We start from the raw sequence: 27,844 nt of genomic DNA, 5'->3' as shown, positions 1-27,844 counted from the left end.
TCGACTATATATGCGGCTTAATGAACTAAACTTCAGTAATTTCTTTGAGTTTAGCAGTTCAGTGGTTCTTCTCTTGTGTGGGGATGACAGAGAGCAGAAGTAAGTTCTGTAAATTAGGTCTAATGGGGTTTTGATACCAGCGCAGGCTAACATATGTGTCTGCACGGACCCTTGTTCAAAGTATCCTCGTGCAAAACGGACTGCAAACCAGCTGTATATGTCAAGTAAGGAAAAAGACAAAATTCAACCAACTGACTCTGAAAGGTGGTGGTGGTGTTGCCCACTCTTAGGTGCTTTCAGACCTGTGGCCCGTTTGTTTTGTTCCGATTCAGGGGCTAAATCGATACAGTTGTTTCGTTTTTCTTTTTTGGCATTTGTGTTCACAAGGCAACCGTCTGTAGTGGTTCAAAGCTGTTAACAAATGCCATGTGCGAACCAACTGTTCTCTCATTGGTCAGAAATGAACGCTGAAGGAGTTTCCTCTTCCGTACCCCGGGAAAAACAACAATGGTTATAACCCCTTTCACAGAGAGGGCGCAAAGCGCAGACCGCGCTTTGCCCATTCATTGTGTATGTGCTACCGCGGCACAAGAGTGGACTGCTCTGCCGCTGAGTTCGGCGGCGCGCGAGAGGGGGCCTGCATCTCGGCGCATGTTTAACATGTCACATCCAAATCTGGTAATAGAATAATACCTTCAAAATGCAACAGAACACAGTGGTGAGCAAAGCAGAGAGCTTGACTGATGTCTGTGTAACACTTGGGAGGATTGCAGTGCCCTTTTGGTCACACTGTCTGCTATGGATGAATGTTGGTGCCGCAGTAATGATATAAATGCAAGTCACACAAAATGCCAGTATAGAAATAAATTTGATGTCAAGCCCTGTTTCCTAGAATTACCCAAAATACTGGCATAGTGTGAACATGTGGACTCATGACAACAGTAGTGCTGAGAACTTGAATGAGGAAAGAAGTCATCAGAGTAACACTGCACCCTTCTTTAAGATGAGATGTGGCAAAATGTATGTGTGAGGAGAACACCGGTGAACTATCCCACTAAAGAGCAAGTGCAAAGCCAACTCAACTGTTGAAGTCAGGTGTAAGTTTATCCAGCTCACTTGCAGGAACGTTTTGTTATAATAGCAGAGAACACTTTGTCGAGCCACATTGTCATGGGAAGCTCCAGCCCCTACCCCCTACAGGGCTTTGAACTGGACTCAAGACCTTTGTTGTGACTCCAGCTTCCTACCCCACGTGAAGGTCCCGACACCTCGGAAGTTGGTTCAAACAGATTTGAATCACGAGAGCACCCTATGGGGTGATTTGGAGGTCTGTGACAGTCATGGCAAATGTCTGATAATGACATTTGGCCCGAGTCACATCCGACTGTAAATTACTTTTTGTCTCTCGCCTGATTCGTGTATTCCTGCATTCTGTTGTTTGTTCTTGTATAAGAAGCTTCTTTCAAAACCACTCGATGTCAGCCCACCGAACGAGACACTGTCTGTGTCGGTCTGCTGAACGCCGGCTAGAATAAAATCTCTCATCCCACAGCGGACTCCTGAACTGGACTTTGTAATATTCTTCAACAACTTAAAACAGCATATTCAAATCTGTTACAAAATAAACCAAAGAACTCCGATTTATTTATGTTACCTCCTGTCAAAGCGATGAAGAACTTTACACAAGAGATTAGGAAAAAAGACATGATAAAGAAAAAGAGAATACATTGTGAGAAAAGACAAATAGTAATTTAAAAGAATAAAGTAAATCAAAAGCCTATAATAAGCTTCAGAAAGATCACATGGAAGCTAATAGATTAAACAGGAGTCTAAAAATTACACAACAACAGTTATAGAGCACTGCAATTTATAAATAAATGGGCCCAAGTTTATTTTAATTTTGTGAGTTTATTCTAGAAATGCAATATTTGTGTTCTTCTTCATTAGTAAAGACATGACTGTTGGAGATACAGCAGTTCCTTTTCTTCTTACTGTTGTTTCTGCTGTTGTTTTCGCCTCTGTGCCACCTGACTTTTTTTTACAAGACACGACTGACTTTGAGGTTGACCGTGTTGTCTACAATTGCAATCAGCTGCTTTCCCTAAAGCTGGAAGTTTAATCTGAGTCTTCAAGTACTAATCATGGGAGAATATAAGGACACTTGAGAATTAAATGGATGAGTCTGGGGTGTAGGTTGAGCATTCCTGAAAGTTTGAAGAGAGCTATATGCTGCACAGAAACATGATTGTTGAAGAATGTAGTTTCCAATTTATGCATAGTAGAAGGTAGACGTTTTTCAAGTGGTGCTGGTGGATAGAGATGCTACAATGGGTTTGTTTGTTTGTTTTATTTAGGATCCCTATTAGCAACAGCATTAGCTATTCTTCCTGGAGTCCGACATACACACAACACACAAATTAACACTTAATACATAACAGACATACATTATACATGACAAACACAACAATAATAGACACAACTCCCTTAGTCACAAACAACACGGAGGAGAACTAAATCACCATCATTCTCAGACATAAATACATAGAAATGAAATCAAATAAAACACCTTCATAAACAATACCTGCCTGAAATGACCTTGTCTTAGAATTCTTGACCACTTTTCACCTTTATTGTGATAGGGTTTACACTACCTGTAATTCTATTCAAACTTCATTCTGTTCCTTCCAAATGTCAAATCATAATTCATTAAATTTTAAAAGATATTGTTTCAACTGAATCTAAACCAATCTTTGCTACCTACATGAGAAATATGAACTGGTATAGAGTTCCAGCCAACCATGGCCATGGTTGGCTGTAAAAAAAAGTTATCTGTATCAATACCTGTTCTCACCCTTGGTAATATGAACCTCCTTTCGGATGTAATTATTGTATTGTAACTAGGGGTGTAACGATACACTAATCTGACGATACGGTACGATACACGATATTGAGGTCACGATAACGATACGATATTATAGCAGTATTTTTTAACAACCTTGAATGAGGAACATATGACTGGAAAAAATTGTCTTTTATTTGAAAGACACAAAATACAAAACAATACTGTGCGTTTGCTCTATTGTTCCAGTTTGTAATGCTTTATAACTGTTTAAGTTTTAAAGAGAAAGCCAGGGCAACCATGTTCCACAAACTGAACTAAAAGTAAATGTCAGGTTTGCATTATGATCTTCAGTTTCATACAAGTAAAACATTTTTTTTTTGCCACAAACTGAATAGTTTCTCTCACGTATGATTGGACTTTTTTCTTTTCCAGAAATTTAACAACTAAAATTAAAAAAATAAATAAAAGTAAATAAATACATACAATTTTACATCATAAAAAAGATTGATTCATGCTCACCTTATAAGTGTAAGAGGAGATTTATTTTTGTTACGAAGGTTATTTTAGTAATTCAGGGTTCATCATTTTATAAATATATTCTTTATATTCTGATGTAAATCAGGGACTATAATGACACTAGTCAGTTTATCTGTAGTGATTAGTTTGTTTTAGATTGGGCGGAGTGATACGCCACAGTACGGCACTAGGTGCTGTGTTGATGTTCTAAAATCGTACACTGTTGAGGGACATTAAAGTACACTGGAACTCAGCAGAAGTTGTCCACGTGTTTATCCTACTCACGACCTGAAAAAGGTTTAATTTAATAAGGTAAGGCTTAACTCTACACCAGACTTAAAAGTTCAGAGCTCAAAACCCCCCAAGAGTCCCGTGATCGGGACCGCAAAACGGTACTACTTTCTCTGAGCGGAGTCAGATTTTGGTCCGTGGGTCGAGGCGCGGTCGGCACGGCGCGGTCGGCACGGCGCGGTCGGCACGGCGCGGTCGGCACGGCGCGGTCGGCACGGCGCGGTCGGCACGGCGCGGTCGGCACGGCGCGGTCGGCACGGCGCGGTCGGTACGGTGCGGTCGGCACGGCGAGGTCGGATGCGCGTTTCTAGTCAACACAATAGATTAATATTAATAATCCAATATCGCGATACACTTTGTCACCTCCACGACACGTTTCGTGGCGTTCTGTATCGCGAAATTTCGTGCCACGATATATTGTTACACCCCTAATTGTAACCATGGTGAGAAAAATAATAGTATAATCTGTCATTCAGTTGTTTCGGAGATCGTGTCACCAGTATATGCCTCAGAAAATGTAACAGAGTATAAGTAGACCTTTGTCTTATAGATAACCAGCCTAGATTATTATGCCTGCTGGACTCATTAGATCTATAAGGACACAATAGAGCACAACGTGCAGCTTTATTTTGTGGGTGGTGAGACAGGAGTACCCTGGTCATATCAGTGCTAAAGAACGCTTAAACTAAGCAGATACTGAACTCCAAACTGTTAGATTGAGGCTGCATATAGAGTTTATCATTGAGGCTGCTTACATTCTGGCATCTGCCCAGGAGCAGGCAGCACGTGACGTCATCACCTTTGTTACATCTGGACTGCAAAAACAACACCAGCTTTAATCACGTCTCTGTCTCCTTTAGCATTCTTCCCATCAATCTGTAGCTGCATAATTCAATGAAACTTGACAGTGGAATTTTCAGGCCACAACACCAGCATTGAGTTCTCCCACATCTTGGAAAAATCGGACCATGATCTGATTCTGCGCTCACCACAGCACAGACCCACTGTCAAAAGACAACATCCGATCAAGAGTGCAGCCAGAAAATGGTCACCAGAGTGGGAGGAGGCTCTGATGGAAAGGACGAGACTGGTTTGAAATTATTTTGTGGATGGCACAGAGAAGACAATGACATCAGTTTCCATGAAAATCGATGTGAGCAACAAACCTTGGATTACCAACGAAAGTGTTGGGCCAAAAGAAGTGAGATTCAAGGGCTTGAGTAAGACAGCGAAGAGTTTAAAAGGATTCAAACAAAGCTGGATTGCAACTTGAAGGGCTATGATAATGAGGCTCTGTGCTGATTGGCTGCCTGAATGACGCGATACACCGCTATGAAAAAATGTCGGAAGCTCCGGCCGACAGAGTTAGTTGTGGGCGTGGTTTCACGCATCGGAGGCCAACCTATGTAAATCGCGCTCGTCGTTACGTAACGACGAGAGCAGAATCTGAACGGCTCATAGAGGCCACATCACACTGGACGGATCATCCGGGCGGCTGTACAGACACTGCAGAATTTGGTTGCTTTCCTCCTTCTCTGAGTTGGCAGGCTGAGGGGAGACCACTTTATATACGTTAAAGCAAGAAAAAACCTGTTTTTTCGTGTTTTTTACGTGTCATAATAGGTCCCCTTTAAGTTATTTTTCTGTAAACCAGTAAAAGCACATACATACATTAGTTTTTGAAAACGCATGTAACACATATGATGGAATACAGTCTCGTTTACGTTGTTCCTTACCCTGAACCTAAATGCTATTTAAAACAGACAAGCACAGCACAACTGTCACAAAGATAAAGGGCCCTAATAATGAGAGCAAAAACCAAACGAGCAGCCAATTATTGCCTTTAAAAGAGTTGGACAAAAAATATTCCTTTGCATGAATGACATTAATGATCAGATAGCCTTAATGTGACTTCACTATAGTTATATCACTTGAAAGAAAAAAAAAATCAGGTGTCTTCTTTGATATAAGTAAAGCTGCACCAAAGTCAAGTTTGCAGCCTAGTACAGTTTAGGATTGTGAACAGCCGTGCAGGATATACTCAAATGTGTGTGCTCCGAGACAAACTGTTTATTCTGTTAGGGGTTTGGAGGATGATAACTGAGCAGAGTTAGCCATTTCCACTGTTACTGGCTGGGGTTTCTAAGGAAGAGCACAGTTTACTCAGCCTTGGCATCACTCAGGGTATCACTCATCCAGAAGAGCATGTCTTAAAGCGGACCTCTTATGAAAAACACGTTTTTTCTTGCTTTAACATATATAAAGTGGTCTCCCCTCAGCCTGACGACTCAGAGAAGGAGGAAAGCAACCAAATTCTGCAGTGTCTGTACAGCCGCCCGGATGAGCCATCCAGTGGCTTCTACGAGCCGTTCAGATTCTGCTTCCTTTCGTTGCGTAAAGACGGGAGCGATGCGTGAAACCACGCCCACAACTAACTCTGGCCGGAACAACAACAACTCCGCCGGCCGGAGCTTCCGCCATTTTTTCGTAGCTGTGTATCGCGTCATTCAGGCAGCCAATCTGCACAGAGCCTCATTATCATAGCCCCACCCACTCAGAATCCTGCATAGATAATGAGGTTAGAGAATGGGAAGATAAAGACATGGCTCAGAGGCTGAATTTCTAATTCATTTAGCAAAAAACTATCAAAAGCTTGTTTTTAAGACATTCAAGGCCTGTTTAAAGTAGGTATTAGATGCCATAATAGGTCCCCTTTAAATAACTGCAGGGTTTGAATGCTACTGTACAGAGAAAACAGCTTATTAAAGTATCTGGAATTTAAAAGCCATTACTTACTGTATGTAAACGGCAGCTAGAGAATCACATTAGTTGAAATTTTCATACGAACAAAAATACGGAAGACTTAAAACATTTGTCTGTCTGTGGTGCAGCATCTTCATACCGTATTTAAACATCCAATAAGGACACTATTAAGGAAAATGTAAAGCTCTGTTTTTCGTGGCAAATGTTAACATTGGAACGATGCTTCAGGTAGAGTACAAACTACATGTTTGCCAGAGCAGTAATAACGCTGTAAACTGTTGACATTGTTCACATACAGCCTGTTTGTGATATAAATGCTCCACATGTTCTTTTGGAAAGATAAAATGATTCAGATATTGTATTGATTTATTGTGAACATTGGATAAATAATAAATAAATTGAATAAATAACTGCTCAACGGTCAACTTATTTATCAAAATCCAGTGTTTTGGCTGAAACCACAGTCCCCAAGCATGACACACTGGAGAGAGAGGATAAGACATGTGTTCATTATATTATTCATTTATTTTCATTCTATTTCATTGTACACGATTGCACCTGTTCTGTTAGTACCTGTTGATATGGATAAAGAGTGCAAATGTGTATTAATCTGTTTGTGTTCAATAAAAAATAAGTAAAAAAAAAAATCCAGTGTTTGGCTAAATATATTTTACAAAATAAAAATGTATGTAAGTATGTGAACAATTTACGGATTTCCTGCATTAATCTGCTACAACATGTGATCTGATTTTCATCTGCGTCACAGTAACAACAAACATATTTCGCTTGAGCCGACCACATGCAGGACGATAGAAGTTCTCATGCCCTGTTTGAACACAGCTTTTAAACAGTCCCAGTGCAGGTGGGAAAGTAAGTGAAGCTCCTATAGACTATAGTGGAAACTTAAAAGGTTGAAAGAAAAAAGAAGAGAAAGAAAAAAAATGTGGGCCTACAACCTAAAAAAAACGGGTGAATCTCCCTGAACAAGGCAGGGAATGGTGAAGGAGGATGAGGAGGAAATGGCCAGAACAAATCCAATTAGAGCTGCACTGCTGAATTGAACTGACCATGAAAGTCAGAACAGAGTGCATCATTCATGGGATCGGACTAGACTACATCAGGAAATCATCGTGATATAAACATTGAAAGGAAACCTTGTGTGTCTTATTATTTTGATTGTCAAATCACTGATGAAATGCATCAGAAGCGCTTGTGACTGGGTTGATATTACCTGCCTGTCCTCTGTCTAACAATCCAATTTTTGGCCTTTGAGTTGCCAAGATATGCTCTTTGTTTGCTCAACTATTTACCCTAACCTCCTTCATGCAATTTATGTACCAAACAAGGTTACCCCACTGCAAAGAGTTCCTAATTTGAAAGAAAAAAACACAAGGGCCAAATACATTTCTTTAACTCCGGGGCAAGCACATTTGTTTTAAAAGATAGTTTTTCTTTCTGGGTTTGAAGAACACAATGCAGTGAATTAGCAATGTCAATATACCTTACAATAGGAAGACTCAGAAATAGACAAAGCAATCAGCATTAATGATCCAGCAGTCTCTAGGAGAGAATGAGAAACAGTTATTTAAACAGCGAGTGGCATGCTACCTTTAGGGAAACCTCAGAAGCGCTGATACAAAAATACAGCACATCTCCCGCAGAAGAACCCAGGACAAAGAAGGATTAATGAAAACCCGGGAGTTACATAATTGTGCTGTTGCACAAAACCTGACTGTGTGACTGTGTGACTTCACTGAGGGAGGTGACCGATTTTTTTCAGAAGATTGAGACAGGATGAGGTCCATTTAGACGAAAGAAACAGACTTCTGCAGAGATCAGTCCATTTGTTTGTCAAGCTCTTTGACAAACGAGGTTCCACCCACAGCTGTGTTAGTGTGGAGGACAGATAGGAATGAGAAAAAAGGGGAAGATGGAGGATACAGATGGACAGAGGGCATGCCTCAAAGGGAGATGTCACTGCCAACTGGATGCATGAATTGGAACAGCAGACCTGTTCCATTTCACAGAACCAGCGCCAGCTTGTTTGGTTTGTGCTTACAGACTGCCTGCCATTCTCTGGAGTCTCCTCATACCTTGAGGTGAACGGTACCATCTGTTGAATCTCACCAGGCTCATGACTACCTGCCTGTTCAGTGGTTTGTTAGTCAGCATCTACAAGTTTTTGGGGTTTTTTTTTTGTGTGAAACACCAAAGCGTTAATAGAAAACTAATATGACTCAACCAACATCCCATGAAGATCAGAATCTGTCGCAAAGCAGTAGGGCCACTTTTGGAAATAAAGTCTTGAACATTAGCAATCACAGCGGTGATCAGTGGTGTAAAGTAACGAACTACAAGTACTTCGTTATTTTACTTAAGTAAGATTTTTGAGAATTTGTACTTTTATTGAGACTTTCATTTTTCTGTACTTTTACTTTTACTTCGTTACATTTTCAAGGAAATAATCATACTTTTAATCCGCTACATTTAAAATTGGACACGTCGTTACTCGCTACAAATTAAAGAACAGCACAGCGGGGGCTGATTTATGGTTCCGCGTTACACCGGCGCAGAGTTACAGCGTAGGGTACGCGGCAACGCACACTCTACGCCGTAGCCTACGGCGTAGAGTGTGCGTCGATTTAACGCGGAACCATGAGGCGGACGGGAAGGAAGGGGGCGCGTCAATATACCGAGAAGGAGCCGCAGCTCCCGGGAGAGTTGCGCCGCAGAGGCGGGCCGGAAGGCCGGAGGAACCGCCGTCGCGTCGAGTACCGAGGAGGACTGAAGCCTGATTTATGGTTCCGCGTTAAATCGACGCAGAGCCTCGCCGTAGGGTACGTACGGGCCCTGCGTTGGTGTAACGCGGAACCATAAATCAGCCTTGAGCGGCAGCCGACGCGTGTCCATGCGCACCATTCTTTGATTCCACCACTTCTAAGGTGGTTTTGGCATTTAAAAGTTCAAAAGTCTCATCCTTTATCAGCTGGGGTTGCTTAATGTTGTCACTGCATACTACAGGCTGGGGGTGTACCTGTCAGCGGGGCCAATGGGGTACAGCAGCAGTGATGAGCAAAGGGAGAAATTAAAATGGGGTAATGGAAACAAACACTAAAGGGGTCAGAATAATATCACCATTATTTAGAGTTGTAAGCAAATTCTTGGATTCTTCATTTCTTTGCAATCCTTTTGAAAATAATTTTGTACTTTGAATTTTGTACTTTGTACTTTGTACTTTTTACTTTTGTACTTAAGTACATTTTAACCCATGTACTTTTTGTACTTTATTATATTTAAGTTGAGGTACTTTTATACTTTTACTTAAGTAATTTTCTTAATGGGTACTTTTTACTTTTACTTAAGTAATTTTCAAGCAGAAAATTTGTACTTTTACTTAAGTACAATATTTTTGTACTTTTTCCACCTCTGGCGGTGATGCTATCTTGATGCATCCTGCAATGTGCTGTCACATTTTTATCAGCAGCAAATACTGTAAAATTGCACGTCTGACAAGGGGAACTCACCTTCAGCAGACAACTACTGAATAAAAATAGAAAAGCAGCCTCTTGTCTCAAAATCCTTCTGCTGCCAAAGTCATACCGTGTTCCCCCTCGGGGAGAAATGTAATCAACCAGAGCAAGAGACTTTACCTTCATTAGAACAAAAATGTCTGTGCTGCCACGAGGCACCTCTGAAAAACTGAATAAATCAGAGGAAGTGAGCCAAGCAGAATCATTGCCTGTTAAGCTCACAACCCATTTCATGATGCTCAAATCTCCATTTCCATCAGTCCCATTTCAATCTCCTCCTACAGGGGAAGGACTGGCTCTGGGGCTATTTCCCACTCCAAGTGTATTTTGTGTTTTCTGACCTGTCAACCACAAATGTTTGGCGATGTTTGGAAGCTTATTTAAACATGCACTGCATTTGACCAAACCTTCCTTAATCCTGGGAACACACCAGCAGGATTTACTGATGTGGCAGCTAGGCTTTCCTGACAACTAATTATCTTTGATCTGCTAGAACAACATAATGCCAGACGTCCCAAATAGGTTTTCAAGGTTTTCAAGTACTGTGGTCAGTTCCTTCTTACTTTGCATATTTTTAATATACAGCAGCAGTCCCCAAGTACAAGTACAACATAGTTATCTATCTCTGAAATGCCAGCTTACCAGGCCTTTGTTATAGTAATGTATTGTAAGAATTCTCAATGAAACAGATAAACGAGACAGGCTTATGTAAGTATATTTTCTCTGAAATACTTTTATTGGGTCTGATTGGATTAATTCAACAAAATTCTTTCGAGGTTTCTAACCATAGCGCAGTCATTTAAAGTCCATGCTGGTGTACGATTCATTTATGTTTTAATGTCAGACTGATGTCAAATCTACTTTGTCACCTAGATTTGTGTACTCGTTGCAACGATCGTGACCTCAGCAGCGTGTACTGATCCCATGGTACCAGCTGGTGTACTCTATTGTTTTATCCCAATATTATATTTCAATGTTTTAGTCGTTATTTATGGTCTATTTTAGCTGGTGTACTCCAGTACGCCAGCAGTCCTCAGGCTGCAGAGATGTTGATGTTTTTAAAAAGAGGCTCAAGACCCATCTCTTTAATCAGGCTTTTAACTGACTCATTTAATTCTTTATAATTTTTTATGCTCACCCCTATTTTTACTTGATCTTACTAGTTTGTTTTATATTATTTTTTAGTTTAGTTTATCCTGTTTTATTATCTCATTGTTTTATCCCAATGTTATATTTAAATGTTTTAGTCGTTATTTATGGTCTATTTTATACATTCTATTGTTTTATTCTCTCAGTTTTTAATGTCTTGCTTTCTAGACTTACTTTTAGGATTTTATGTTGTATTTTTATACTCCTTTAGTGTGTATTTTAACTTCATAGCCTATCTTATCCTGCCTTCTTTTAGCTTTTAGCTCCAGTGTTTTCCTCATAAGTTTTATGTTTAACATTTTATGTAGTTTTAGTTTAGTTTATTTGCACATAAAAATATACAACAGTTTTAAAAAAGTACAGACGAACAGTATGTAGAAAAAAAAAGGATATAAAAAAAAGAAATACACTATAACAGAAAATGTGCGGGAGGAAACAAAAAAAACCCATAAGGGCTTGTCGAGTGAACCTCCTATAGTGAAATATAGTGTAAAGCACTTTGTGTTGCATTTTTATATATGCATGAAAAGCGCTATATAAATAAATCTTGATTTGATTTGAAGTAATGCCAGTCCATCCATTGTCTAGATCCCCTTCCATTTCATGTGAAGTCTTATGTGAAATAAAAATGTGGATTATACGGTCTTGTTCGTAATACGAGTGTATATTCTTCTGCAGCTTTTCACGCCTTTGCTCCACTTTTGGTTTAACATTCAGAAAGACCAACTCCTACATCTTCCCTCTTTTCTGTGCTGCAGTAATATCCGTAAAAATGATTACCTTATTACCTTTCCATGTAACCACAGAACCTGGGTCACAAACAGTAACGGTTTTTAGAAGTATTAGAAGTAGTTTTTGGAAGTAAAATGGTACACTTGGGGCGGCAGTAGCTCAGGTGGTAGAGCAGGTCGTCCAATGATCCGAAGGTTGGCGGTTCGAATCCCGCTCTGTCCCAGTTTGCTGTCGTAGTGTCCTTGGGCAAGACACCTTACCCACCTTGCCTCGTGTGAATGTGTATGAATGTTGGTGGTGGTCGGAGGGGCCGTTAGGCGCGATATGGCAGCCACGCTTCTGTCAGTCTGCCCCAGGGCAGCTGTGGCTACAAACGTAGCTTACCACCACCAGTGAGAATGTGTATGAATGAATAATGATCTCTGTAAAGCGCTCTGGGTGCCTTGAAGGGCGCTATATAAATCCAAGTCATTATTATTATTACTTGTCCCCTCTCTGGCCTGGTGATAAAAATAAGGAAACTTTCTAAAATGTAGAGTTCTCCCAACTTTGAAAAACAAGCATTACACAACTTTAGATGTTTAAAAATGTGGAGTTGATGAAGACAACTTTTCCTATTGAAGTCTGACCTCAGGTAACCTTGTTATCCCTCTTGTATCCCTGTTTAATTTGATTATATGGATCATAAGAAATGAGCAGCTTTAAATGAATAATACAATATAATAATATAATAAATAATAATAATATTAATACATTATTTTTGGATTACCTTAGTCAAAATACAGAAGATATGCACTTTATGTTCTGACAGTAGTAGCATAGTGAGTATTTTAATTATTTGACTATAGCTATCATTGACTTAGAGACAGAAGCCCATGAGAAAGAATAATGAAACCTCATCTGCTGTCCTGTCCTCCCAAACAAATGCTTTAGCATTACCATCCTAACAGGAGCACACTCACATACACACACACTTGCAAACAAGGAATGAGTCTGAGACTCCAGGATCATGTCAGGGAACATTCAGCATGATTACACACCATTAGCATTTACATTATCAGCCCTTAAAGGCACCAAACAGAGTGAGGCTGTTAGACTAACAGTGTGTTTGAAGTATGACCAGTGAGATATGATAAGCAATCCATCATACATCACTTGGCTCCAACTCAAGCATGTGCAATCCATCCAACTCTGACGAATATTTGCAAAGAAATGGGAGCTTTCCCTGTCAAATCTCTTTCTTCTGGCATTTTCAGACATTCACAACCACTGAACAAAATAAACAGATCTTGTGAATATAGAGTTGATCTTTCCTCTATTCCTTCTTTTTCACTGAAGGGGACCATTAGTCAATTACCATTGCAACAACACCTCATCAGTAGGATAAAACTAACCGGTCTCACGACGGTCTGGGTGTGATTTTTGATCGTTTTTTAAAATTTGACAAACAAGTTGATAACGTTGTTAGGACAAGTTTTTATCCGTTACGCCTCCTAGCCAAAGTGAAATCTTTTTGAAATCATCACGACCTGGAGAAAGCTGTTCACGCTCTAATCAGCTCCAGATTAGACTTGTCACGTCTGGGGGTAAGGTGTGGACCCAAACGCAGGAGAGCAGGAGGCAGGAGTTCAACGAAAAAAGGGTTTATTTACCAAAAAACCAAACTAAAAGCACTGCAGAGCAGGATCAAAACAAACTAAACAGGGATCAAAAACTTGAGGAGGAAGAACGTGGAAGGAAACATGAGGAACAAAACAGTACGGTCCGAAAGGGAACAAGGCAATGACAAGACCAGATATACACAGGGGATAACGAGACACGACGAGACACAGGTGCAGACAATCAGGGCAGATGGGACACAGGCGGGGCAAAACAGAAACTGAAAGCTGGGGGGAATGTCAAACCTTGACAAGACTATTGTAATGCAGTATATGTTGGCGTCTCCAAGTCCTCTATTAGCCCTTCAACAGGTCCTTCTGACCTGGGCCTTTTTAAATCAAGGCTTAAAACGTATTTATTTAGAATGGCTTTTAATACCCAGTAGTGTGGTGACACTTTTTATTCTTTTATTCTTATTCTTTTTTATTCTATACGAAAGAGTATAAGGGCCAGGCAGGAGAAAAATAAAAATAATATTTTAGAAAAGGAAGATTTTTTTTCATTATGCACTTCGAGAAAAAAGTCGAAATGTCGAGAAAAAAGTTAAAATGTCGAGAAAAAAGTCGAAATGTTGAGAAAAAAGTTGAAATGTTGAGAAAAAAGTCGAAATGTCGAGATTAATGTTGAAGTACAATATCGAGAAAAAACTTTGACTTTATTCTTGAAATTGTATTTCAACATTATTCTCGACATTTCGCTTTTTTTCTCGAAATTGTATTTCAACATTATTCTCGACATTTCGAGTTTTTTCAAGTGCACGATAAAAAAAAATCTTCCTCTTCTCAAATATCTTTTCTCCTGCATGGCCCTAATACTCTTCCGTAGTCTCATGATTGTATGTTGTATTCCTGTATGTTTTATTCTGTAAAGCACTTTGGCTCACCTAGAGGTGGCTGTAAAGGGCTATATAAATAAAGTACATTTACATTTACATTTACATTAGACATACGGAAAACACATTTTGCGTGTTCGTGCCTTTTTTTCACCAAGCTTTCAAGCAGCTGTCTGTGAAACTGGAAGTGTTATATAAGTTGTATGTGTTTGAAGTGAGCCTGGGCATCTGTGTGCGTTGCTCTTTGGAAGATTTCTCCCTCTTGCAGTGGCACATTGTTGAATGCGTCTCCGTGGTGCGCACGGCCCCTCTGCAGCAGCAGCGCTGCAGGAGCGCTCTTCTCTGCAGACCCGACACGCATCTGGACGCGCCGCGGCTCCGCTCAGCGTCTCCGCTCAGCAGCCCCCAACAGGTGGATTAGCTCGACTGGGAAAAGAACAAAGGCAAAAACAGCCCCTGCAGAAAGCAAAGCCAGAGAGTTTGCAAGAAGCATATCTAATCTACCGAGGAAACTTGCGTGTTTGTTGTTGTTGCCCGTTTTTAATCGTCTCTCTGTGCGGGTGACGCTTTGGATGCGGCGTTTCTCCTCGCGCAAAAACCCTCAAACAATGGAAATCGTGATTAAAACGGAGCCAATCGGGATGCGTTGTGTGAAAGCAGCCAAGTCTCCAAAATCAAAAGTGTTGAATGCAGATTAGGTGGAGGAGAAAGAAAAAAAAACAAGGAAAAGACAAACTGGCGACTCGGGCAACAACACATCAACAAGCAGTCTGCACGAAGACCAACGCAGCTGTTTCACATCTGGGGCTGGAGAGATGCTTCATTCAAGAAGTTGAGCCAAAGGATTAAAAAAAAAAATTAATTTACCAAAAGAAGAACCCTAATTTTCCTGAACGAAGTTCCAATGCGCTGCACCTCAAAGGTTTGTTCTTTTTGTTCATGTTTCCTTGACATGTCTAAATGTTTGGCTACAGAAAGCTTTGCAACACAAGGGAGACAAGGGCAGCCTGCAAAATTCATGCGTCCTTACATACAACCATTATCACTCTCTCACACAAATGTTTAAATAATAATTGTCAAAATTGTGACCTGAAACCATGCAAAGCTCTTTAACTGACGTTTTTATGTTTTTTTTTTTTTTTTTAATTATTGATTTATTTTTAATACCCTGTTTAAAGGTCAGGGAAGGCTTCTCTGGTGGGATTATGTTGAAAAATATCTTCAGTAGCTGCTCTAACCACTGCAACTTTCAGAATAAAACATTTTTCTTTTGCTAAATATAGGCTTTTCCTAATTAAAAAAAAAAAAATCCGACTTTTTTATAATATCTAAATGATTTATTCATTCCATGAAACTGTAATTCTTAAATATATATATATATATATATATATATATATATATATATATATATATATATAATTATTACTCGCATGAAGATCATCTACTAATTATCTTGCACCGTTTCTCAGGGGGTAGCATTTATGTTGGATATATTTCTTGACTAATTCTGTCATATTAAACAGGATTACAGGAAGTGTAATTGGTATAATAAATACGTATGGGCAGTAAATATACTGTTATGTGGCCACTTCATGTGTCTGATCTTTTATAGCCTTCATCTGAGCAGCAGCTACCAAACTCATGCTTAAACCTCTTGAAGGGATAACTTATAGCGGAGTTTCTGTTGAAAAACCTGTGCTTTTCGGAACAAAACTGAATTTCAGAGCCTTTCTGTATTTAGTTATCATGTGATATGTACTGATTCCACTCATAAAATGGCCTTGTTAAGTGCTACAAAGACTCTTAACAGTGACTTTATAACACTGATTGATTGACTTTCCACAACAACAGTTGAATTTCCGTTTAGGGATTTTGAAAGGTGAAGTGAATTGAATTGAAATGAGCATTGTATTGAGCATTGTTTTGGGGGAAGTACAGTAGTGTGGTGGATAACTGCTGCCTCACAGTCACACACAGGGTTCCTGGCTCAAATTCTAGCTGGGGATTTTCTTCGTGCAGTTTGCATGTTCTCCGACATGCAAAAACATATTCATTAGCCAACATGCACATGGGGAAACATGTATATTGGCTAACTGCTGAATCTAAATTGCCATAGAAGTGAGTGTGTGGCTCTGCAATGAACTGGCGCAGAGGCCGTACCCCTGCCTCTCGTCTGAAGAGAGCTGGGATCGCCTCCAGCAGACCCCTCTAACAACCACAAGCTGATCTCAAATCTCCCATTTTTAAGTAAGATCACTGAAAAAGCAGTTTTTCGACAGCTAAATTAGTTTTTAACACAAAACAACTGCCAGTCAGCTTTTGGAGAGCACCACAGCACTGAGACTGCTCGGACCAAAGTGTTTAGTGACATGCTTGAATACAGACAGTGGGAAAATCTCTTAGTTTTACTGGATCTCAGTGCTGCATGTGATACAAAATATACTCAAACGACTGGAGAACTGGGCGGGTCTTTCCAGAACTGTACTAAACTGGTTCAAACGTACGTGGATAACATGAAGTACTTGGTGTCAATAAGTAACTTTACATCTGAGCAGACAAGAATCACACGTGGAGTTCCCCAAGGTTCCATCCCGGGACCTCTTCTGTTTAACATCTCCATGCTCCCACCGGCACAGATTATATAGAACAACAACATAAACTACCATAGCTATGCAGATGACACACAGATGTTACAATGTCACCAGGAGACCCTGTCAGGCTCTTGGTAAAGGCATGGAGGAGATTAATGACTGGATGTGCCACAACTTTCTCCAGCTAAACAAAAGGAAACTGAGGTAATTGTCTTTGGAACCAAAGAGCAATTATTACAGATCACCACAGACCTTTAACCTTTACACCTAAAAACCACCAATCTGGGTGTTGTGATGGACTCAGCCCTAGATTTGGAAAAACACATTAAGGCAATAACAAAGAATATATCAAGGTTAAAAGATCCGATGTCTCAGTAGGACCTGAAGACACTAGTCCAGCATTCATGTTTAGTATCTTGATTATTGTAACAGCACCTTTACAGGTTTACCTAAAAAGTCAGACAACCACAGCTCATCCAGAACTCTGCTGCTCCAGTCACCAAGACCAGAAAAGTGGACCACATCCGTCCAGCTCTGAGGTCTTTACATTGGCAGCTTGTCCATCAGAGGATAGACTTTAATATCCTGATGCTGGTCTATAAAGATCAGAATGGTCCAGGACCAGAATACACTGACCCAGTATGAACCTTCCAGACCCCCCAGGTCACCTGGATCTGGTGTTTTATCAGTTCCCAGAGTCAGAACCAGACATGGACGCCCAGAAAGCCTCAGCTCAGCTGAAACATTCAGTTTATTTAAATCCAGGTTGAAGACGCTGCATTTGAATAAAGATCCACATCTGTACTGTTACTTTTAAACTGTTACAAGTTTCAAAACTTGATCATATTTTATCAATTGTTCTTTTTTCTCGAATTCTAAATCATGCTTTTTATTTCTACTATGTGATGTTCTTATGTCTCCGTAAAGCACTTTGAATCACCAAGTTGTTGAATTGTGCTATAGAAATAAACCTGCCTTGCCTCACCTTGCCCCCGACCATGAATAGGAAGAAGTGGGGATAGATTATGAATGGATGAACTGAACTGAAGAAGCCTATCATGTTTTTACCACAAATTACACCCTGAACTGGAACCAGTATCTATATTTTACTGAATAACAGGCACCAGGTGTGCCTAGATATATTTTGATTTAAAGTGGAATTGTTGCACAGGAGGCCATTGCAATCTCAAAACCTCACAGAGTGCTTCTGGTTTCAGGTTCAGGCACAGGCAGCAAGGATAACAGTTAGAAATGAATGAGATGCATTGATGAGGGAATTTTCCTCATCTAAAACAATAAACAAGCAAAAATGTATATCCTAATCAAAATTAGTTTGAATATTGGTATTCAGACTAATTTTGATTACTGTAAGATATACATTTTTGCCAGTAAATAAAAAGAAGAACAATATAAGAGTAATGTTTCTGATAGCAAAATGATTCCAACTTTATGGGTAACAGTGTATTTACATCTCATTCCTTATACAACAAGCATTTTATTTGCTTTTTCTGCTGCAACAACACCGTTCATATAACACAGTTCATGTTGTAATACAGACCCTGATGGACCAAGTCTGTATGACTGTTTGTCTGATGAAAAAATCAAGTGGCACAAAAATCCACAGTATGGCGTTTTCTTGAACCATTAAGGGAAAAAACAACAACAAAATATCCCTTTAATAACTTTTAAAAAACAACCCTCTGGAAGTCAGCTGCTCATTATTTGAGAGTGAGCCAATCAGGCCACTAAGCAGCCATAATGCTAATATATGGCAATAAACCCTGATTCAGGAACCAGGAGCAGTGATTTCAGTGCGAATAACTGTAAGGTGAAAGCTTCATCCTTTCGTAGACCTTTTCTTGACTTAACAGATTCATGGAACTCAAAAATCAATACTTTGAAGCAATAAACCATTAATATGGCATATGCATTTCATATAATGACCACTGGGATAGACTTTAGTGCTATTATGCCTCTGAACAGGATGAATGAGGCAAAGAAAAAAGATGTATTTATTAAACTAAAAGTGTTTGCTTACTCACTTTCAATGTATATATATATATATGTGTGTGTGTATATATATATATATATATATATATATATATATATATATTATATATATATATATATATATATATATAAGGAATTGCTGTTTTTCTCTTGTCCTTAAAAAAAGGGCTGCTCGTCAATTTTCTATGAGTTTTCCTGAGACAGTAGGAAGAGAGATGGGTATGACGCACTTGCCATGTTGACTCCCAGCTTTTTTTAATTTTAGTAAGTGATTTGTAGCCACATGTTTCTTTTTTCTTTTTCTTTTAAACTCATATCTTTCATGTACCTGCTCTTTCTTCTGTCCTTGCTTTCTTGTCCTCTCCACCTCTTGAGGTTGTTAATACAGAACACCAGATAAAGCAGCCTATTAGTTTTGTTCACGCATCGCTTCAGTTAAGGACATAAAATGATGCTGGCATAATTATGTCTGTCTACCCTGGAATGTTGTGAACCATGCCACCACAGCCCTATAGAATTCCAGAGGCGTTTCCAAAATGAAGTCTGGAATATTGGTGGGTATCCTCTCAAGAACTGCTCATGTGAGGTCCTTCCTGAATATTTCTGATGAGTTACTGTCAGGGCTTTGACTTGCCCATACAAAACAAGTATTTATTCCTTTCAATCATTCTTCGAGGGAATGATTTGTGGGATAAGAAAACTTGTCTTGCCAACTGATCTTTTTTTCTTGAAATATTGTTCACGTATACATGCTCTGACCCCTGTATCAATCCAAAAGATTGCTGCTGGGAGCATCAGCAGTGTTGGAGAACATCTGTCACTCTTGTCTTTTTCTGTATGTAACGCACTGTTTAATCTGTCGTTTTTCACGTCAGCCTTTTCTTTTTTCCCTGTGCCTCGGGTCTGTCAATAAGAATAATCTCTCTGATTTGTTTATCGGTGCAGTGAATGAGCTCCATATGTTAATTTGACATCAACTGTCATATTATATATAACAATTATAATGTTATATATATATATTTCAGTGCAGAAAAATGCACAAAAAAATGCACAAAACAGACCATGTTGTTTGCAATTAAAGGCCACTTTCTGAGTGTAAACAAGTGATAAGCCTAACTTTTTACAAACCTTGTGTGGATTGATTGATTGACTGACTTAGTTGCGAGTTAAATAATTGATTTGGCTCCTTTCTTAATGGCAAAGGTATGTCTTGTACAGGGTTTGTTTTTTTTCTAGACAGTGGCAGAGGAATTAACATAATCCCTATTTCCCGATGCTTGTTTGGTATATAAGTCTTAATTTACCAGAATAATTCATAATTTCTTTTGGTTTAAATAATTCCAATAGTCCTTGAAACTGCATCCACCATGTTTTACAGATTTCATAAAATTCTTGCACTGCAGTTTTGTGTAGGAAACATGGCATCTGAGTTAAACCAGATAGTTGTGCTTTGATCCAGCTGTTCACCAGCTCCCTGACATGTATAGTCGTTAGCAAGCTGTGGTTGGGTGGAAATCTTTATTCTGGATCTTGCATTCACACCATTGTTGTTGAGTGTCCTCCCGTAAATGGCTTCATGGACATACATATAAACAATGTGAGAGAGGTCGTTAGCTGCTTAGAGGCAACACTGGGTTGCTTTGAGAACTCACACACTAGTACACACCTTGCCTTAGGATTGGGGTTTTTTTTATTGTATTTTGTCTACCACTCTTGGGAAGGATAAAAGGGTCCTCAGCTTCCTCCAGCGGTGCATATTAAGTGCCAAGTTTAGCAGAAAGTCAAACTTCTATACATCCATGTTCTTACGTGTAAAAAGCGTAACATATGACCACAGGAAACTGCCAATTCTGACCAAGACACAAAACGTTGAAACCGAAAGTGAAGCTTTTTTTTTTACTTAAGCCCTTTGCTCCTCTAGGGTGCATAGGCCGCTGACAAATATCTTCCATTTCACTCGGCTTTTAGCTGTTGTTTTGAGATCTCCCCAGTTGAGGCCGCTCTCTACCATTTCTGCCTCGGTTCTTCTCCTCCAGCTGTTCCTGGGGCGACCTCGTTTCCTCTTTCCTTGGGGGTTCCACTTCAAAGCTTGTCTTGTCTGGCGGTGTTTGTCGCCGGTTTTCTGAGGGTGTGGCCAATCCAATTCCACTTTCTCTTCCGGATTTGTAAGTCAATGGGATCCTGGCTTGTTATTTTCCACGGGTCCACATTGATTACTTTGTCCCAGATGTGGAGGATTCTCCTGAGGCAGGTGTTTATAAAAGTCTGCAACTTGTGCGTTGTGAGTGATGTTGTCTTCCGGGTCTCAGCTCCATACAGCAACACCTGTTTCACACTGGAGTTGAAGATGCGCATGTTGGTGTTTAAGGAGATGTTATTGGAGCTCCAGATCTTCCTGAGCATGTTGAACACCACTCTAGACTTGTTGGTTCTGCCGTTGATGTCAGCATCTGTCCCTCCGGTGTTGTCCACAACACTACCTAGGTAGGTGAAAGACTGTACCTCCTCTAGAGCAGTGTTGTTCATAAGGATAGGGTTGGTGGTTTTGGCATGGATCTTGATCACCTATGTTTTTGCTATATTGGGGTTGAGACCGAGTTTTATTGCAGTTTGTGACAGTCTTTCCGTTTTCTCTTGCATCTGTGTATGTGTATGTGAAAGGAGAGCTATGTCATCCCCAACATCAAGATCATCCAGCTGATCCCACATTGTCCACTGGATTTGTAATTGGAAATTTTAGTATAACATCTCGTATGCTTTAAGACTAAAGCACAAATCCTGTTTTCAAGTGAACATTGCTATGCTGCACGAGGTCAAGCTCCTCTGATACAGTGCCTGTGGAATTTCTCACTATCAGGCGGTGGAGCCAGGTTGAGTGTCAGGGGGCCATATTTTGTCTCATTGTTTTAAGCTTGCTAAAACTATAAGATAGGGTGTCTCTAAACATCTTCAGCTCACTCATGGCTGACTGCTCGTCTGATCAGACTGCACTCTGTGATCTCCATTCATGAATGCTTTTTATTAAAACTCCAGAATATTCTTTTTGAACACTTTATTGAACGAACAACAATTTTTGCCACCACAGATTCCATTTCTCCTGCCAGTAGTAGTTTCTCTCCAGTCAATTGCCAGGAGGAACAGGAATGGTGAAAGCACGCAAAAGTGAAAGTGAAGCACTTCCAATAAATGAAGCAGTTTGGACTCAGACTGAATCCCTTTCTTTGTGGGAGTCTATTGAACGTAAGAAGCTGCGTTAGTCAGTGAAGGAAAATGCAGGACTCTGCCTGACCTGAGAGAGATGCGTGCAGCATCTTCACGCAGGCGTTTCCTGACCTTCTTATTACAACAAAGAACTTCGGAGTAGAAACATGAGACACTGTGTGTTCTGGCAACAGCATCAGTTCAGGGCAATATTGTGCTTTCTAGGAGAACACAGCCGCAAGGACTCATGGGAAATGGTTAATCCTGCAAACCTTTTTTTTTTATTCACTAGTAAATATTTATTAATATGAGTTATGCTGTTTGTGTCTATGACCCCGAGTTATATTCAGTTTCAAGTGTTTGGGTTTGAGTTTCATTTCATATGACAGGAAATTCCCTTAGTTGTTCTCTTTGCGATGAGAACTAAAGCTAACATGGGGAAAATATCTTTTTTATGCTTTTTTAATAGTAAAACTTCTCCGTTGGACAATGCCCCATTAAAAAAGCAGCATTTCCACCAGGTCCAATCCCAATTTAAGAGCACTGCTTGCCACAATATATTCACGTCTCTCATTTGAAAATACCTGATTCTGGTTTTACGATCAAGTTAACTGCAGGTTATTTCAATGATTCTCAGTCTAGGTAACAGAGGATAACTGTATTTCAGTTGTTTAAATGGGGCTTCTTAATGTACGTTTGAAACCTGTGTGAACATTTTATGCACTATTGTGGATCATGTTATGAATTCCTGCTTCTTCTCTGCTTTTGCTGTGGTCTCCTTTTATGCCTTTATTCATCCATTTCCTGCTTGAGAAGGTCAGAAGCAACAGGTTCACTTATTTTTTGAATCCCTTTGCCCTTGTCCCTTCTAGTGTGACTTCCCCCAGGCTGGCAGCAGCTGTGTTGAGAGGGTGCTGGTAAGCTGATCCCAGGGAGATGTCACAGCTGTACTACCGGCGGACTGACAGCTCTTCATACCGGGACCGCATCCCGCTGAGAATTGTGCGGGCAGAGTCGGAGCTGTCAGCGTTGGAGAAAGCCTACCTCGGCGCTGTGGAGAAAGGAGACTATGCCAGTGTGAAGCAAGCTTTGAAGGTGTGTGTGTGTGCATGTGTAACTATGAAAGAATGGAAACATTCATTGATAAATTGATAAATGATTGCATGGAGAGTCTAACAAATATAGTTGGTGACCCCTTATTTAGAAGGCCAGAATTTTACCGCACAGTCACCTTGGGGGCCGGACCCTCAAGTTAAAATAAAATTTTGGTATAGCATTATTATTTGATGTTTATTGTTTATATTTTTTCCATTTCATTACAAAACTGAAGGTATTTTTAGCCTTTATGAGTCATGGCTGAATTATGGTTCTGCGTTAAAACCTACGCCGTAGGGTACGCGGCTACACGGGAGTCTCTCCGTAGCCTACACCGTAGCCTGACGGGCACCTCCCAAAAAATTTAACTAGGCTTAAAGGCAACGCCACGGAAGTGATAGGAAAAGGCCTCTTAACACAGGTAAAATTGCACTCTCAAAGGCCATGAAACGAAAAGTTGATGTGGAAATCAGATCCTTTAAAGATGACTGGACTGAAAAGTACGCGTTTATCATGCCGACCTTCCAAAATGCGTCACCTGTATGCCTCATTTGCAACAAAACTGTTGCTGCTGATCCTCATAATTATGGAATCCAGTCACAGGCCGGATTGGATGGTTCGGCGGACCGGATTCGGCCCGCGGGCCGCCAGTTGATGATCACTGGTCTAAATCATGGAGGAGCTAATGGACATTACAGCCAAACCCTAGCTCGGATGATTTAGAGAAATATATCACGGGTGGCCTGTGCAACCATTATGATAGCTGATCCTTTCTCTCGTCAGTATGGCTTGATGATTAAGTGAACTGCTTTTCTTTTTCATTTTTGCTGTCACAGTACTTGCAATGTATAATTTATGGTTATTTACCGAGCACTTTTTGCACCCCAGCCTCCGTGCTTATCTCAGTGCTACTGGGTACGCTCACAGAACCAGCACCAGCCCTGCACTTGACCGTGGTCATACTGTCTTTTCATGCTGCCTTAATTCTGCAGAAGACACTGCGTATGCACCAAATTTAAAATGGCTTGCAGCTCCTTTTCATCCTCAACAAGCACATTTTAACTCGTGTGAGTCAGATAAGCTGCAACAGGTCTTGTGCACCTGCACTTATAACTGCCGATGTTAATTATAAGAGCGACTTGACTGATTTCATTTCAGATTCTGCCGATGGGCATGCATATTTAAACTATATACAGCTTTTAAGCCGTTGATTTTAATTTTAGACTGATAATTTATGATTGTGTTGTTTTACATAATTGTTAATCAAGCACAAGCATTTGGAATTGTTATGATTAAATCATCATTTTAGCTCCCTTTCAAATGCTTTAATAGAATAGAATAGACTTTATTGTCATTGTGCTCAGGTTACAACGAGATTGGTTGGGATGTTCCCACCAAAGTGCAAAGGAAGCAAATAAATAAATATGAAAAGCACAGTATAAAAACATAATAGCAATAGAAACAATGTCTGGTAAAGTGCAACAAACTGTGACCTAGACATCACTCCCACATCATTCAAAAAAAAAAATACACCTGTTCTGTTCTGTTATGTTATGTTTTGTTGTGTATTATTTAAAAATCTAATGGCCCAGGGATAGTAGGTGTTTTTTTGAGTCTGTTTTTCCGCTGCTTCAGGACTCTGTACCTCCTGCCGGAGGGCAGCAGGTCAAAAAGACGAGGATGGGATGAGATGGGTCCTGCAAAATCCTTTTAGCCCTTTTCAGCCCCTGAGAGTCTGCAATATCATTTAGGGAGGGCAGGGGGCGATCTTCTTTAATGATGACAGGATTCAATAGGTGATCTATATTCATAACAATGGATAGATATTAGTTTTTGTTGGCCTATGAGTCAATTTTGTACGTATGCTGGTTCCACTGTGTAGTTGCGGCCTAAACTCTAGATGTTCCTGTTCAGCTCGTCCTGTGTTTAACCAAGGGAAACTGGTTTGGCATGGACCTGTTGAGTTCAAAACCATGGAATATGATGTTTCCAAAGACAAGTGTTAGGGTGCTTTCACACCTGTCCCGTTTGGAGCAGTTGTTCCAAAACAGGGAGCGTTTCCCCCTAAAGATCGGTTTGTTTGGTATATGTGAACACAGCAATCGTGCTCAGATAAGGGACAAAACCAGCGAGCCGAGATCTCCTAGGAGAGCTGGTCTCTGCTCGCTTTCATTCCAGACCTGGAGCGGTTCGTTTGCAGTGAGAACAGAATTCACACAGCACACAGAAATGCACAGAAACAAACTAGCCACACTCGCTCCATAGTTGTTGTTTTTCCCGGGGTACGGAAGAGGAAACTCCTTCCGCATTCATTTCTGACCAATGAGAGAACAGTTGGTTCCCCATGGCATTTGTTAACAGCTTTGAACCGCTACAGACGGTTGCCTTGTGAACACAAACGCCACAAACGAAAAACAAAACAACTGTATCGATTTAGCCCCTGAATCGGAAAACAAAACAAACGGGCCACAGGCCTGAAAACACCCGTAAAGAGTGGGCTTTCTTCACAAATCAAGGTCATCTTTTTAACACACTGGAGTCCAAGAGCAGGAATTATTGAGAGCCACCCTAACTTTCACTCCCTACCTTATTTTTGCCAGGAGGCAGAGATTTATTTCAAGATCAACATTAACTGCATCGACCCTCTCGGCCGCACGGCTCTTCTGATTGCCATTGAGAACGAGAACCTGGAAATTATTGAGCTCCTGCTGAGCTTCAACGTCTACGTTGGTGATGCCCTCCTGCACGCGATCCGGAAGGAAGTGGTGGGAGCCGTGGAGCTGCTGCTCATTCACAAGAAGCCCAGTGGGGGCATGCAGGTGAGGAGATGATTGAGAGCCCAGATATACTTGCAGTTCAGAACGCGTACGCATCATGCATATTCTGCGTTCATTTGACGCGTCGACGTGCACGTTCTCAAAAAGACACTGAACGCGTACGCGACATGCAGTTCTTGCTGTGGCCGCGGGTGGCGCTTAATCAGTTTTCCAAATGTTGCTCTGCTTACCGCCCCCAATCGGTTACCGCCAGTACGACGCTCTCTCCTCGCGTACTACGCAAGCGACGTTGCAGTTGGTGTTGCACGCGAACGGACGAGAACGCAAGCTCAAACAGCAAGTATATCTGGGCTCTAAGAGGGAGAAATGGAGCTTCGGTTTAAGTATGAAGTCGATGTTACCGTATTTTACGCACTATAAGGCGCACTTAAAATCAATTTTTCTCAAAAATCGGCAGTGCGTCCTATAATCCGGGGCACCGTATATATGAATTTTATTGTGCTTACTGACCTCGAACCAGTTTTATCTGGTACACAAAAAAATATCTGTCAAAACGTTTTAGTGTGACTTTGGTAGCGACGGAGTCGCTCTGTTTGACTGATGGTCGGACCGTTCAGCTGACACAGCGACGTTGTATTAAAGTCAGTTCTTGGTTGGATACAGGTTGCAACGTCAGGCAACGTTAGATAACTAATTATGTAGCGCTGGCAAGCGACCATCATCCACCATCTAGTCCATGTTACCTTACTGTAATTAGACGTCAAGCCAACGTTATGTTTTTAGAGTAAACCCAATTTTGCAATCTACATCATAATCAGTTATAATCAAATGTTGGAATACAACGTTGTTCCAACCCCACACTAACTTCAGGTGTCCCCTATCGATGTCAGCGATGAACCAATCAGAGTACAGGACGTAGTACGATTCTTACCTCCTCCACTTTTTATTTGTGGATTCATGGAAGACAAATTATTTAAAATGTGAGAGTATTTTTCTGTTTTAGTTACAACCGAATGATATTCTGAGTTATTGTGAATTAATTGAAGAAGTTCGACTGACCAGAATGTTTTTTTGTTTCACTTTATATATGATTTATCATGCGTTTTTTTTTACACCAATGCACTTAGGGATGAAAATAAAGCCGTTCATTGATATTGCTCCTCATAACCCGGTGCCTCTAATGTTCCGCAAAATCCAGTAGTTCAGCAGGATGAGGGACTGAATTAAATAGATATTTTGTTTGGAATGTCCTTAGTTCGGCTGCTTTTTTTGTAATAATAGCATTATATGACTACAGTTATAATGAAACAGAATTGGATTCAGCTCAATTATGGATGCATATAAATAATTAGATTAAAATGGATTATTGTTTTAATTGAAATGCGTCTCAGCATTAAACCCAAAATAGATGCACAGCATCCATGACACAGAGGTACACATGAACAAAACACTGGAGAACTTCTGACTCCAGCTGAGAGGAGTGCTGCGTCAGCCGGTAAAAAAACACATACTCATTGCTTCTCTTATAAGATGTATGTTGTTGCTTGCAGCTTTTTTCATACAATCCAAAATAATTGACCTGGTATTTTTGGCAACAACAATAGCTGGGACTTGCTGTTTTCAAAAGCCTCTTTCTGTCTCTTAAAAAAGTAATAATTCATACAGAAAAAGGCTGGATGAGCATGTTCACCAAGAGACAATGTGATTTTGGCAAAATTAGATTGCTGTTGTTCAAAAATGCATCCCTTCTTGAAGCAGCTGGAGCTGCTTGTTTAATATTGAATTCCTATAATTATATATATTGCACATATATATCATACATACATATATATATCTGCCACACATGAACCAAACAC

The 27,844-nt window shown here is 40.3% G+C and overlaps 1 protein-coding gene across 1 annotated transcript in view; it reads left to right on the top strand.

Moving 5' to 3' along the window:
• The first annotated feature begins 15,125 nt into the window (after window positions 1-15,125).
• The window catches only part of LOC133460228 (short transient receptor potential channel 4-like), a 46,982-nt gene continuing 34,263 nt past the window's right edge, over window positions 15,126-27,844 (top strand). The window contains exons 1-3 of the mRNA XM_061740811.1: window positions 15,126-15,236; window positions 22,989-23,211; window positions 25,812-26,030. Of these exons, the coding sequence (XP_061596795.1) occupies window positions 23,053-23,211; window positions 25,812-26,030 (378 nt within the window). The 5' untranslated portion in view covers window positions 15,126-15,236; window positions 22,989-23,052. The remainder of the gene's footprint in view (window positions 15,237-22,988; window positions 23,212-25,811; window positions 26,031-27,844) is intronic.

The sequence above is a fragment of the Cololabis saira genome, chromosome 14 (genome assembly GCF_033807715.1).
Source record: "Cololabis saira isolate AMF1-May2022 chromosome 14, fColSai1.1, whole genome shotgun sequence".
Lineage (NCBI taxonomy): Eukaryota > Metazoa > Chordata > Actinopteri > Beloniformes > Belonidae > Cololabis > Cololabis saira.
The sequence above is the reverse complement of the archived record's forward strand: the minus strand, read 5'-3'. Positions and strand labels throughout refer to the sequence as shown.